The following is a 14,604-nucleotide window of genomic DNA, read 5'->3' as shown; positions in this document are numbered from 1 at the left end:
TTGCAGGTAGGTACTCCTGGCATCCGCCAAACCCAGATTCATTCGTCAGACTACCTGATGGTGAAGCGTGATTCATCACTCCAGAAAAGCGTTTCCACTGCTCCAGAGTCCAATGGCAGCGAGCTAGCCTTTACACCACTCCATGGCATTGCGCATGGTGACCTTAGGCTTGTGTGCGGCTGCTCTGCCGTGGAAACCCATTTCATGAAGCTCCAGACGAACAGTTCTTGTGCTGACGTTGCTTCCAGTAGCAGTTTGGAACTCTAGTGAGTGTTGCAACCGAGGTCAGACTATTTTTATGCACTTCAGCACTCGGCAGTCCCGTTCTGTGAGCTTGTGGCCTACCACTTCGCGGCTGAGCCGTTGTTTCGCCTAGACGTTTCCACTTCACAATAACAGCACTTACAGTTGACCAGGGCAGAAATTTGACAAACGGACTTGTTGGAAAGGTGGCATCCTATGACCGTGCCACGTTGAAAGTCACTGAGCGCTTCAGTAAGGCCATTCTACTGACAATGTTTGTCTATGGAGATTGCATGGCGGTGTGCTCGATTTTTATACATCTGACCGCAACGGGTGTGGCTGAAATATCCGAATCCACACATTTGAAGGGGAGTCCCACATACTTTTGTATATGGTGTACATCTAGATCAGGTGTACCACAGGTGAGTCTATATACCCTCACTGTTACTCATACACCTGACTAACACAAACAGGTCTTCGTATTCCATATAGTTGCACATGCCTGTGTACATGTAGATCAGGTATAAACAACTAACACGCACAACTGCACAGGCTAGTCCTCATACCATAATAGCTAAGTGTTTTTATCTCTGGTACACATTTAGCTTGTACTGGTGAGAGCCTTTGTTACTCATGTACCTTGCCCAATAAACATATGTCTAACCTCCGCTAGTCAACATTCATCTCGAGTCCCGACCCACATATGCCCTACTACTGAACAGATACCTGACCCACTAAAACAGGGCTATTTAATTCCTGTCCTGAGGGGCTAATTTTATTTTTCATCTCTACCTTGTAGTTAATTGCACTTATCTAGTGTCCCCGGTTGGAATGAGTCCCCGGTTAGAATGGATGATGGTGAAAACCTGAAGCGTTTCGGGAACTTGAGGGCCTTAATTGAACGGCCCCGCACCCCAAGGGCCTCTATTCACTTTGTCATTGTTTGTACACTACCCAAACTGTCTTACCCTGTCAGACACACACCAGTTTCCAAACATACGCCAGTCTGCGTCATAACCACTCGTGAAATGAGACTAGTGTGTGTGTGTTCCAAGTTCCCAGTCCTGTGTATTGATTGTTTGTTCATTTAGGTTACATCGCTCCGTGGAGTGGGCGATTCTACTCGCTGTGGGACACCGGGTAAGCACTCCTAACTTTTCCTATCGATGAAACGGTTGTTGAATTGAACGTGTGTGTGTGTGTGTGTGTGTGTGTCTGCGAAAGGGCTTACGCCATCCATAGTCTCAAAGGAAATGCTAGCGTTGTCTTTTTCTTCACAAACACACTTAGTCTGTACATGAACTGCAGCGTGTCTGATTTCTGCATTAAGCAGTGATAAATCGTTTTGTTTGCTGACAGCAGCGCTCTCGCTCTCCGGTTACGCTCCCTTTTTGAGGTGGTTTCTTGAATCTTCATATTCCCTGAAGTACCAGATGTTTGTCTATCTGCTCCCCCCCTCCAGCTACGCTAAGATCCATATCCCCATCATCGCGTCGGTGTCGGAGCACCAGCCCACCACCTGGGTGTCGTTCTTCTTCGACCTCCACATCCTGGTCTGCACCTTCCCAGCAGGCCTCTGGTTCTGCATCAAGAATGTCAACGACGAGCGCGTCTTCGGTAAACCGGAGCTCGTTAAAACACACCGATACACAACATGCACACGCCATCATTTGAATACATCTGAATATTTTGGAGGGGAATATGGTGATTTTTGAGTGGAATATGCATTAAAGCAAGGGCGTCATGTTATTGATATACTGTACACACCTGTTCCTAGGAGTTGTACTGGAAGGGGGTATTCAGAACAGAATCCCACTGCTCCGGTGCATTAGGGGCTACGTTTGAACTGGAAGGAAAAGTCCACCCAAAAAAAACATCTATTGGTATTCGTTTCATTAGTCAATTGTTAACATAGTCCCAAAATGTTTTTGCTTGTCAGCAATCAAGTTTTCAAAGTATGTAACTTTGAAAAATACAGAAATCATCCCCGTATGATGCTGCGTTTTGCATTATGATTGCTGACCGTCCCAAAATGTTTTGCTTATGTCAACAATGGACTAATGAAACAATTGCCAAATTGTTTGTTTTCCTTTAAATTGATCAATTGTCATTGATTGTCCCGAGAGCCTGCACAACTGATAACCAAGCTCTAAATCAGCTCTAAATCAGTCGGTCTCAGATAAATAAGCACCCCTGAAGACCTGAGTTGTGCACCGTGTACTTTTGACATGGGGTTAAACGCTGTTTAATTTGAATTCATCTTTTTTGACTCTCTGCCCCCCCACCCAGTGGCTCTCTATGCCATCAGCGCGGTCTACTTTGCCGGGGTGATGGTGCGCCTGATGCTGACCTTGACGCCGGTGGTGTGCATGCTGTCGGCCATCGCCTTCTCCAGTGTGTTCGAGCACTACCTGGGGGACGACATGAAGAGGGAGAACCCTCCCATAGAGGACAGCAGTGACGAGGATGACAAAAGGAGCTCAGGGAACCTCTATGACAAGGTCAGGAGGAGGAGTCGCAGTCCAGGCACCGTATTCATTAATAGGCTTGGGCGATGCCCCGGTATGGTGTAAACGGTATATTTTGAAATACCGACGGTTATGCTTTTCAATACTGTAAAAAAAACAGGGGGGGGGGGGGGGGGGGGGGGGGGGCTTTTTGGGGGGGTTGCGGGCACCCTTTCCTCACGGGGGTGCGTGCTACGCCGATGCTTATAATTATAAGAAATTGAAGATGTGTCAAACACATTATATCCAGCGCCAGCTATGCATATGTACGTACAAAATGTGCGTGCAGCAATTTTATCAAAACTGAACTCGACGTGAAAATCTCCTTTCCTCCATGCCAACTTTAGAACATGCGTACGCACATCTTCTAGTGACTGAAGTACCCTAAAACTTCAATTAATAGCCCAGGCATTTATTTGCTTAAATCACTGAACATAATAGGCCCTTATTAGAGACGGGCTTCTAATTCGAACCAGGCGTCTATTTCCTTAATGCACACCGTTTTTGCTGATGTGCATAGTCACTTGTTTAAATCCAGCATTCACTTTCAGTATTTTAATCAATTTCCTGCACTGTGTTTACACACCTTTGCCGTAGTATGCCTCCTATAAAAAAATATATTCCTCGGACTGCATTTTCAGCAGTTCTTACTTTTCCCACTAGAGGGTGATTTCTGGGGGTCTGTGTCAAGGGGCCAGGGTGCACAAAAACATCCGTTGAATTATTCAAATTGTTGCTATGATTTTTTTATCAATCACAGATGAAGATATGAATATTTTATTATTCATCCCATGTCTGCCATCTTTTTGGATGACGTGATGGCTCCCCATGCGCACTGGGGTGCTAGTGTGCATGCGGTATTGGTCCATATTAACCGGATATAGACGTACATGAATCGGCGTCTGCGAGTAGATTACCTTGAACAACGGTTGGACATCTTAGACGCAAGTTTCTAATTCCTGAAGTGGACTGTTTCTGTGATTCCCATTCAGTTAGCACTTTCGACTGGTGATAAAAACAGATTTCCATAATTGTTTTGAGTCATTTACTGAATGGTTTATTGTAACAAATCGAACATTTAACCTCGTAAGTAATTCATGTTAATGTCGTAAACAATTCATTTACACCCAGCGTTTATTTGAAATATATGTTTATTTGCTGAAATGTATGCTGTAGCCCGGCTATTAAAGGGGACCGGAAGCTATTTGAGACTCAGCAATTTAATTGAAGTTTTAAGGTATTGCAAGTAGGCAAGTAGGCCTAAGTATTTAGAGCAAATGGTGGGTTATGATGACACACTTATTCATAATAGCATAACAAGAAGCAGCCTTTGGTGAGAAGAGCGAAAATCGACACTTTTCAAATCTAAATGAATTAGACAGGAATCTACAGGTAAGCCTCTCGAGTGGCACAGTGCTGGAGGTTCTGGGTTCGAGTCCAGGCTCTTTCGCAGCCGGCCGCGACCGGGAGACCCATGGGGTGGCGCACAATTTTCCTCAGTGTATTCCGGGTTAGGGGAGGGTTTGGTCGGCAGGGATGTCCTTGTCCCATCGCGAACTAGTGACTCCTGTGGCTGGCCGGGCGCAGTGCGCGCTGACACAGTCGCCAGGTGTACAGCGTTTCCTCCGATACGTTGTTGCGGCTGGCTTCCGAGTTAATTGGGCATTATGTCAAGAAGCAGTGCGGCTTGGTTGGGTTGTGTTTCGGGGGAAGCACGGCTCTCGACCTTCGCCTCTCCCGAGAAAGAATGTGAAATGTCAGAATAATAGTAAAGAGAATTATTTATTTCAGCTTTTAGTTCTTTCATCACATTCCCAGTGGTTCAGAAGTTTACATGCACTCAATTAGTATTTGGTACCATTGCCTTTAAATTGTTTAACTTGGGTCAAACTTCTCGGGTAGCCTTTCACAAGCTTCCCACAATAAGTTGTGTGAATTTTGGCCCATTGCCCCTGACAGAGCTGGTGTAACTGAGTCAGGTTTGTAGGCCTCCTTGCTCGCACACGCCTTTTCAGTTCTGCCCACAAATGTTCTATAGCATTGAGGTCAGGGCTTTGTGATGGCCACACCAATACATTGACTTTGTTGCCATTTTGCCACAACTTTGGAAGTATGCTTGGGGTCATTGTCCATTTGGAAGACCCATTTGTGACCAAGCTTTAACTTCCTGATTGATGTCTTGAGATGTTACTTCAATATATCCACATCATTTATCTTCCTCATGATGCCATCTATTTTGTGAAGTGCACCAGTCCCTCCTGCAGCAAAGCACCCCCACAACATGATGCTTCCACCCCTGTGCTTCACGGTTGGGATGGTGTTCTTCGGCTTGCAAGCATCCCCCTTTTTCCTCCAAACATAACGATGGTCATTATGGCCAAACAGTTCTATTTTTGTTCCATCAGACCAAAGGACATTTCTCCAAAAAGTACGATCTTTGCCCCCATGTGCAGTTGCAAACCGTAGTCTGACTTTTCTATGTCGGTTTTGGGGCAGTGGCTTCTTCCTTGCTGAGCAGCCTTTCATGTTATCTTGATTATAAGACTTTTTTTACTGTTGATATAGGTACTTTTGTACCTGTTTCCGCCAGCATCTTCACAAGGTCCTTTGCTGCTGTTCTGAGATTGATTTGCACTTTTCGTACAAGTACGTTCATCTCTAGGAGACAGAACGTGTCTCTTTCCTGAGCGGTATGACGGCTGCGTGGTCCCATGGTGTTTATACTTGTACAGATGAACGTGGTACCTTCAGGCATTTGCAAAATTGCTCCCAAGGATGAACCAGACTTGTGGAAGTACAATTTTTCCCCCCCCAAAGAGGCACTGAGTTTGAAATATATCCACAGGTACACCTCCAATTGACTCAGGCTAATTGACATCATTTATCAGAAGCTTCTAAAGCCATGACATCATTTTCTGGAATTGTCCAAGCTTTTTAAAGGCACAGTCAATTTAGTGCTTGTAAACTTCTGGCCCACTGGAATTGTGAATTATAAGTGAAATAATCTGTCAACAATTGTTGGAAAAGTGACTTGTCATGCACAAAGTAGATGTCCTAACTGACTTGCCAAAACTATAGTTTGTTAACAAGAAATGTGTGGAGAGGTTGAAAAACAAGTTTTAATGACTCTAAGCTAAGTGTATGTAAATAGATAGGTTATAAATGTCAAGTTTTTTTATGTGATCCAAAAGGCAGTGTGGTTTTATATCCTTACAGATGAACATCAAGACAGTTGATATTTTACTTTAAAGTATGTATGATACTACTGTATTGTAGCCTACTGTAATTTCAATTTGTTTTGAGTAGCTTAGGCAGTGTATCAGAATTCACAAGGTAGTCCAGTATACTGTATTTAAGTTGGGGTGGAGAACAATCAATGCATAACATTGTTGAATTCAAACGTTCTGATGACGGGTCCAAAACTATTTTCACACTAGGGGTATGGAGGGTGATTTCCGGGCAGAGTTTTAGTGCTCGTTTACATCTTTACAGCCAATCTGATATACAGTATAACGGAAACATGTGTATGCATGTCAAGTTTATAAACCTCCATATTTGACGTAATCTTTTCATAAATGGAGCACGCAGATAATTAGTGTGAAATTTACGCAATGGTTATAAATGAGGAATTTGGGCAAAAGTCAGTCAATTTGTTAAATCAACTGTTTATTGGTCGCATACACAGTTTAGCTGATGTTATAGGGAATGCAGTGTAACGCTTGTGTTACTGGCTCTAAACAATTTAGTGAAATGTCAATCAAGTCCACCCCCCCAAAAAAAGTCAATCAAGAAAAAGTGGGAATAAACTGCTTGCGCGGAAGTGTTTCTAAATCCCCCCCCCCCCCCCCCCCCCCCCCCCCCTTTTAATTCAGTTTTCTCAAAGGAGGAAAAACATGCACGAGTGGTCATTGAATGGTTTGATGTAAACCACATGCCGTGGCTGTCTGTCACCAGATCTCAAACCAATTGAACACTTATGGGAGTTTCTGGAGCGGCGCCTGAGTGTTTTCCACCACCAACAAAAAAAACAACAAATGATGGATTTCTCATGGGAGACTGGTGTCTCATTCCTCCACTAAAGTTCCAGACACTTGTAGAATCTATTTAGAAGCTGTTCTGGCTCCTGGTGGCCCAACGCCCTATTAAGACACACTATGTTGGTGTTTCCTTTATTTTTGGCAGTTACCTGTGTTTAGCCAATGTACATATTCCTGTAAGGAGAAAATAATGTCCAGTTTTGTATTGCAACTCTGATACGTCTGTTTTTAGTGGGCCAGTGTGTTGATGTGGTGTGCGTTTGTCTCCCTCTGCAGGCAGGGAAGGTGCGTAAGCATGTGTCTGAGCAGGAGAAAGCAGAGGAGGGCCTGGGCCCCAACATCAAGAGTATAGTGACCATGCTGATGCTGATGCTGCTCATGATGTTCGCAGTCCACTGCACATGGGTCACCAGCAACGCCTACTCCAGTCCTAGTGTGGTGCTGGCCTCCTACAACAACGATGGGTAAGGACAAACAATATAATAAATAGCAGACGCTGTTATCCAAAGCGCCTTAGGCACGCACGCGCGCGTGGGTGGGCCCAGTGGGAATCGAAGCGGCAACCTTTGGCGTTGCAAGCGCCATTGCTCTACCGATTTTGTGCCACGCATGGACCAACTACCATGCAGTTATTTATTTACTTGTAGAATGTAGACAAAGACACACATTACACTCCACGCATACAAGCGTAGCTCCACATATTTCTGACGGCAGCGTACATTTACACGCATTGGGAACACGAATGCACAGACACACACTTTCTCACTCGCATATACCCACAGAAATGCACAGTCGTATTTCTTCAGGTCAAAGTTGTGATGTTGGTGAGCGTTAGCCTGATTGTTGTTGTGTAACTCTGCATTGTTTTATTATCGTCTCGTCCCATAACTCTTAACAGAGTGGTCTTCAATAATTTACCAAGTGTAATGTACTATTCTTTCGATGTGAGGATGACGTGGGCGCTTGCCAGACTTTGTGTGCTGTTTATTTTCCAATTAGAGGTTTAGACATTGAAGTGACGCGCAAGTAGGAGAAAGTCTCTCTTCGACTCTTAAGTTCTCATACATATATTTATTTGGGTACCAATGTTCCCTCTAAGCTACGAGCGGGCGCAAAGTATCCCCGAGACTGCCACACAGCTCCCTAGGACCTCTGCGCAGAGTGCAGAAATATCAGCCCACGGAGATTGAACATCACTCAACATTCTGGAGTTTTCCCTGTTAATTAACACCATCAACATTTCCCTTTACTGTGGCAATTATGATCAAATCAACACAATATTAGCCACTTTCAATGCAACATAGCGAAAACACAACAAACTATGCAAGATATTTTTTTTGTAGGCAGAACGCATAGGATTAGGATTCTATTGCGCATGACTCAGCCCGTACTCTACACAGATCAGTGCGGCATAGCCAATTGGAGATGCAGTAGGCCTATATGCAAATACAACATTGCCATATATGGATCTGTGCCATTTACTTTGAACTGGACTGTTGACAGCTGGGTTTGTGATTAGATGTGCTTGCCCAGTTATAGATCATTTGTAGTGGGCAATGGGGGCGTGATTGCTGCTTACAAGAGCACGAAACGTCTACTTTTCTAGACATCTGTGAAAAAAATGTGCCTTTAAGGGGCAGTGTTGTATTTTGAGACAGGCTTGAATAAGCGAAGTAGCCAATAGGCAGAGGGTAGCATAATTTGTCTGATTCTCTGTAATAATGGTATGAGAATAATAATGCATTTTATTTTGTGAAATGGTTTCTTACATAACACAATGTTTTCAGTTACCTCCTTGTCTGAAGGACAAGTGGATAAACAGGTTAATGCCAAGCCCTAGTGGCGTTTTTCCCAGAAGTCTCATGGAGTGTAGGCCTACATTGGACACCACACATTGGCTGCTACTGTAGACTGAATGACAAATGTTCAAATGTTATGGGATTTGTTTTTGATGGTAGGCCACTCTGTCTATCTGATCATAACGTAGACCTACCAGAGTAGCCTACTTGCCAACTGTAACTTAAAGCGGGTACAGCCTCAGTGTTCACAGTAAACACACGCTGGAAGTTGCACAGAATCTTCACAATGTTCACGTTCTCTCAGCAGACCTGAAGTCTGCTCAGTGCTGGAAAAAATTCAAGGGAACATTGGTGGCTACAACTTGCGTCATCCCCGTCACATAGGTTTGGTAACTTATTATGTGATCTATGTTTGCCTGGCTGTCCTTTCCGTAACTCCTCAACACTGTCGTTCCCCATAGGACGAGGAACATCCTGGATGACTTCAGGGAGGCCTACTATTGGCTGAGGCAGAACACAGACGAGCACGCGAGGGTTATGTCTTGGTGGGACTACGGCTACCAGATAGCTGGCATGGCTAATCGAACCACCCTAGTGGACAACAACACATGGAATAACAGTCATATAGCACTGGTGAGTCACACAACATCAAAAGGGGGCTTTGGGGAGGTTTTGAAGATTTGATTCAACGCAGGCCTCGTGCGCCAAAGTAGATAAGCTTCTTGGCTCTAACCTTTCTCAATGAATTCAATACATTCACTTGTAGGAGCTGCAGTAATGTGTGGGATTATTTTTGCTCGTATGACTTGATTGATTTTCCCAGAGCCAGCACGACTTTGAAAAGCGAGTACTTACACCGCCCTCTCATTTACCTCCCTCTCATTTTCCCACCATCTCTATCTACCTGCATCTATTCTTTCCTCTGCTCTCGCTCTCTCTCCTCTGTACAAACTCTCGTTCTTCCCTCTCTCTCTTCTGTAGGTGGGCAAAGCCATGTCGTCCAATGAGAGCGCAGCGTACGAGATCATGAGGAGTCTGGACGTGGACTACGTGCTGATCATCTTCGGGGGCGTGATTGGTTACTCGGGCGACGACATCAACAAGTTCCTGTGGATGGTCAGGATAGCGGAGGGAGAGCATCCCAAGGACATTCGGGTGAGTGCCCGGTTCCTTGAGACTGCCTCACGATACAGAAGGGCCTTCATTCACTCCTATTTATGATCCTTTTGTTATGCTGAGGAACCTGGGTAAACACTTCAATTACTGGAATCTATCAGTCTGGGCAAACCCAAGGACATTGCTGTTCCTCGCCATGTTTATTTTATTCAATGGCACTTGGTCGTTGGACAAAGTATCCGATATCCAATTCAGATTTGTAAATGTATTTATTTCCCATGTGAGTTTGAACATCAAAGAGATGAACTTGAACTATTGAGGGTTGTAAGACTGCGTCATATCATAGATGGCAATGTATTTCAGTTTGTATTAGGTGCAGTCTCTATTTGATGAGATCAGTATGTATCCTTGAAGAAATGTGGTATTTGGTCTGAACCCCCAAGTGTCTCTCGCTCACTGCCTTCCCTCCTTGTGCCCTTCAGGAGAGTGACTACTTCACCCCTCAGGGAGAGTTCCGTGTGGACAAGGCCGGCTCGCCCGTCCTGCTCAACTGCCTCATGTACAAGATGTCCTACTACCGCTTCGGCGAGATGCAGGTGAGCAGTGGGGAAATACTGTAGCCTACTTTAGCTTCAAGCAAGCACTGACGGACAAGAGAGGGGCTTAAGGACGTGCTGACAGAAGCGTGGGAGGGAAAGCGCTCAAATGCACAGGCTTTGGCAGGTACAGGCGAGATATGAGCGAGAAGAGCTGCCAGGTACTTAAAGGGAGCTGCGTGTTGCCTGGCCAGCAGCTCAGTGAAGAGGAGGAAGGATCAGTGGGCTGCTTCAGTAGTGTCCAGAGACAGCCAGCCAAGCAAAGTTTTGTCTCATGGCTTAACCCATAGAGGAGATGGAGAGATGGGTTTAGAGCAGGATAAAGACAAGGGGGAAAAGATTGGTTTTGAGGAAGTGACAGGAACAAGACTGGAACGACTGAATTAGTTAAATTAGAAGGAAGGAGGGTGGAGGGAGGCATAGGTGAAGTAATGTACAGATTTAAAAGAGCAGGGAAAGAGCCTGAGAATGAAGTAAGATGAAAAACAACACTTGTTTTGAAGGTAGAATCAACCTTTACACAAGCGCCATACTCACTTTTGCTCAGTCGGTAGCTGACCTGGTCAACACCCTCAACCCCACCTACTGCCGTCCTTATCTCTCAGCTGGACTTCCGGACACCGCCTGGGTTCGACCGCACCCGCAACGCCGAGATCGGCAACAAGGACATCGCGTTCAAGCACCTTGAGGAGGCGTTCACCTCGGAGCACTGGCTGGTGCGCATCTACAAGGTGAAGAAGCTGGAGAACAGGGAGCCGCTGGAGCACAAGCTCCGCAGCGTCGTGCCCAGGCAGAAGTACACCTCCAAAAAGGTACAAGGCTTCCACGTCTCTCAGCTTTCATTGTGCTAATGGAATGTAAGACACCTGATACGGGCGTAGTGAGTTTACATTATGATTATTTGTTTTCAAATTTTAGCCACCAAAAGGAAATGTTCATAAAATGTGAGCCAACTCACTTTTATTTCCTACTGTTAATGTGTGCTCCAATTCAGATGAGTAGATATGTTGGAAAAAGTTGCAAATTTGAAAATTGATTTGTAAATCAAATTTGTTTTATTGCACAGACTGCTAAGAGGAAGCGAGGACACATCAGGAATAAGCTGGTCCTGAAGAAAGGCAAGAAACTAAACAAGAAATAATGAGGACGGACACAACACAAAAATACAAAAAAATTAACTAGCTAAGAAAACTACCAATGAAAAAGAATGCCCATTTGTATGGAATGTGAGCACTTAGCCTCGAGGGCTAGTCCTCTGAGCGCAGCACCCCCTGTGGTGGGGAGGGTGAAGTGTCATGTCTGGCTAGCCCCAGAACCTTTTGTCCGTTTTATCCAGAGGATCTTTTGTCATGCTCTCTTTTTTTCTTCTTTGTACTTGAATGTGTGGCAAGGCACTGAGCTGCTGAAACCCGGGGTGAGCGTACATTTTGTGGTACATTTAACTGTTATCCTAGAGGGGGGGACAAAACAAAGAAAGGAAACTGAGGAGGCTAGGAGCAATTGCACCAAAGAGCCCTTGATTTAGCTCCTTGGCACATGTAAACGTGTTTTCTTTTGTGAGAGTGAGGAAGCGAGGACATGTTCCTGCCACGCGTACGGAGGAATTCCACTGTCTAGGCCCAGCTGATTTTACTTCTGATGGTTACTTTTAATCATTATTTTGGCTCTAATTTGTCATCACCGAGACAATTCTTTAGGAAACAAAAGGCCTAATATGTAAATATGTTATGTAAAGAAAATGTCTGATAGGGTTGTAATATATTGGATTATTGTGGTGATTTTTTTTTTAAATACGCAGATTTCTTCTCTTTGATGTTTTTTTTATGGCAGCAGCTAGAACAGTGAATGCAATCATTCTCATTAGGGGGGACTTGAGATTTTGTTTAAATTAATGTGAATTTAACAACCCCCCCCTTTGAAAAATTGCTTAGATTGTATATTCTGCTGCTAGGTTTAAAAATGTAAGCAATTCTATGTAAAAAAAAGTTGTGATTTAATAAAGAGGCCTCCACCCCGCAAGGGGCGTGTTCTCGTCCGTGAGCCTATTGCCTCGTTGCTGGTCTCTTCATCACCAAGTTAATATGTCCATCTGTCTTCTCATAGTCGTTTTTGCATGTCCACATACACATGTTTATGCTGTTGAGTAATGCAGGGAAGTGCTGAAGATGGCTGCCAGTGAGTGGACAAAGCAGTGGTGCCCTCTTAACACTACTGGGCCTGTTGTGAATTCAAAATCTGCTGAACACTGAAGGATCCTATGTGTGTACGCAAGTGTGGATGTTTGGGGGAGGGTGACGCATCAGACAGTCTACACAAACTTTCTAGGAATACATTTTTTTTGTTTTGTTAAATTGACATCTTCAATCACTCGGTTGACCTCATTTGTTTACCTCTTTTGTTTGATACTTATTTTGCGTTTCCTTTAAACACAGAAGTGATGATGTTTCACCTTTTGGATATAAAAATGGCTTTGTTCTCTGTCCCTTGAGCTTCTCTGAGAAAGACTGCATTGTCACTGCTTTCACTTAATGGCCCTCCATACAACGCCATACTTCCGCCTTGCTCAAGCACGCACTTGAGAAACTCCTATTTATTATGTTAAACTGCTTATATCAAAGGTTTTCTCAGACAATGTCAATGTGTGTGAGGAGACAAAGGGTTTGGATTAAGCCTTAATATGATATAGAAAGTGTACAGGTTGTTCGCCTTCCTGTTACCTTGTTTATTTTGTCTGTTTTTATTGGATGGTGGACTAGTTATTTTCTCCTCTTCTGGGTTCTCAACGCCTTCTCTTCCTCGCTCTGCCACACCACATTGATGTTATTTTTTTTATTTTTAAATCTAACAACCCTGGTCCCTCTCACCTTCCAAGTTAACATGTTTAAATGTAGAGTAAATAAAAGGTTCAACTTTGTAAGAATTGGTCCTCAAATTATTCACTTTCCCAATTGTGTTCCTATCAATTTATAATTGTAAGGTGTTTGCCTGAAGTATCTTAGGAACATGTTTTTTTGGGAGGGGGCGGGCTGCTTTTACTAAGTTGATCAGAGGCTTCAGGCAATTCCAGGAAAAACGTATTCAGTGAGACGGGAATACAAGGCCACTTTTTAAAGTGCAATACAATAGAAATGCATTCTGAAGCACAAACACCTTTTTATATGGAAATATCTCTCATCTATAACAGTCAAAGGACTGGGTATACAGTGCCCTCCACTAATATTGGCACCCTTGGTAAATATGACCAAATATCTTTGCTTATCCTCTTGGGCTTTCATTTAAAAAAAAAAAATCAAACCTTCAATTAAAGTCAAACATATGAAAGAAAAAAAATATTCTTATAAAACATTTCTCAAATTTATTTGTGCCACAATTATTGGCTTCATTCAATACCTTGTGCAACCTCCCTTTTGCCAAGATGACAGCTCTGAGTCTTCTCGTGTAATGAGGTTGGTGAACACATGGCAAGAGCTCTGAGACCGTTCCTCCATACAGAATCTCTCCAGGTCCTTCAGATTCCGAGGTCCACGCATCTTCAGCTCATCCCACGGGTGTTCTATGGGGTTTATGTCAGGGGATTGGGATGGCCATGGCAAAACCTTGATTCTGTGGTCACTGAACCATTTTGAGGTGTGCTTTGGATCATTGTCCTGCTGGAAGATCCAACCGAGGCCTAGTTTAAGCTTCCTAGCAGAGGCAGTAAGATTTAGTTTTAATGTATCCTAACAAGTTGTCCAGGGCCTTTGGAAGAAAAACAGCCCCAACAACATCAAAAATCCACCACCATACTTCAGTGGGGATGAGGTACTTTTCTGCAAGGCCATCTTTCTGCCTACGCCAATCCCACCACTCTACGGTCTCATCTGACCATAGAACCCGGTCCCATTCAAAGTTCCAATAACGTTTCGCAAAATTTATGCACTTGAGTTTGTTTGACGGTGAAGGATTTTTTTTTTCTGATCGTGGTCGATTGTTTATATCTCCAGTCGCCATTTTCAACCATTGAGCTATTTTCTTATAGCCATTTCGTGCAGCTCAACAACCTTTCGTCACACATTACTGTATTCTCGTGTCTTTCCCATAGTGATGGATGGCTATGGGAACTTGGCCTGTGTGTCACATATTAATACCCCACTGAAACAGGAAGTCATGGCTTATTAAGTGTTCCTAATCACTCAGGTGAACTTAACGTGGAATATGCTTCAGTTAGATTTTACTCAAGGATTTCTATGGGTGCCAATAGTGGCACATGTTTTGCAGAAAAATATTTTACTTTAAAGGTTAGATTTTGTGAATATTTTTTAAATGA

The 14,604-nt window shown here is 43.9% G+C and overlaps 1 protein-coding gene across 1 annotated transcript in view; it reads left to right on the top strand.

Annotated features, from left to right (window-relative positions):
- Positions 1 to 12,343, top strand: part of LOC129831380 (dolichyl-diphosphooligosaccharide--protein glycosyltransferase subunit STT3B-like) — a 91,167-nt gene extending 78,824 nt beyond the window's left edge. Inside the window, exons 8-16 of the mRNA XM_055894732.1 lie at positions 1,335 to 1,383; positions 1,706 to 1,860; positions 2,533 to 2,744; positions 7,064 to 7,251; positions 9,048 to 9,219; positions 9,568 to 9,741; positions 10,185 to 10,298; positions 10,904 to 11,110; positions 11,365 to 12,343. Coding sequence (XP_055750707.1) covers positions 1,335 to 1,383; positions 1,706 to 1,860; positions 2,533 to 2,744; positions 7,064 to 7,251; positions 9,048 to 9,219; positions 9,568 to 9,741; positions 10,185 to 10,298; positions 10,904 to 11,110; positions 11,365 to 11,439 — 1,346 coding nt within the window. The 3' untranslated portion in view covers positions 11,440 to 12,343. The remainder of the gene's footprint in view (positions 1 to 1,334; positions 1,384 to 1,705; positions 1,861 to 2,532; positions 2,745 to 7,063; positions 7,252 to 9,047; positions 9,220 to 9,567; positions 9,742 to 10,184; positions 10,299 to 10,903; positions 11,111 to 11,364) is intronic.
- Positions 12,344 to 14,604: the final 2,261 nt, after the last annotated feature.

This window comes from Salvelinus fontinalis, chromosome 32 (assembly GCF_029448725.1).
Source record: "Salvelinus fontinalis isolate EN_2023a chromosome 32, ASM2944872v1, whole genome shotgun sequence".
Taxonomy (NCBI): domain Eukaryota; kingdom Metazoa; phylum Chordata; class Actinopteri; order Salmoniformes; family Salmonidae; genus Salvelinus; species Salvelinus fontinalis.
The sequence above is the reverse complement of the archived record's forward strand: the minus strand, read 5'-3'. Positions and strand labels throughout refer to the sequence as shown.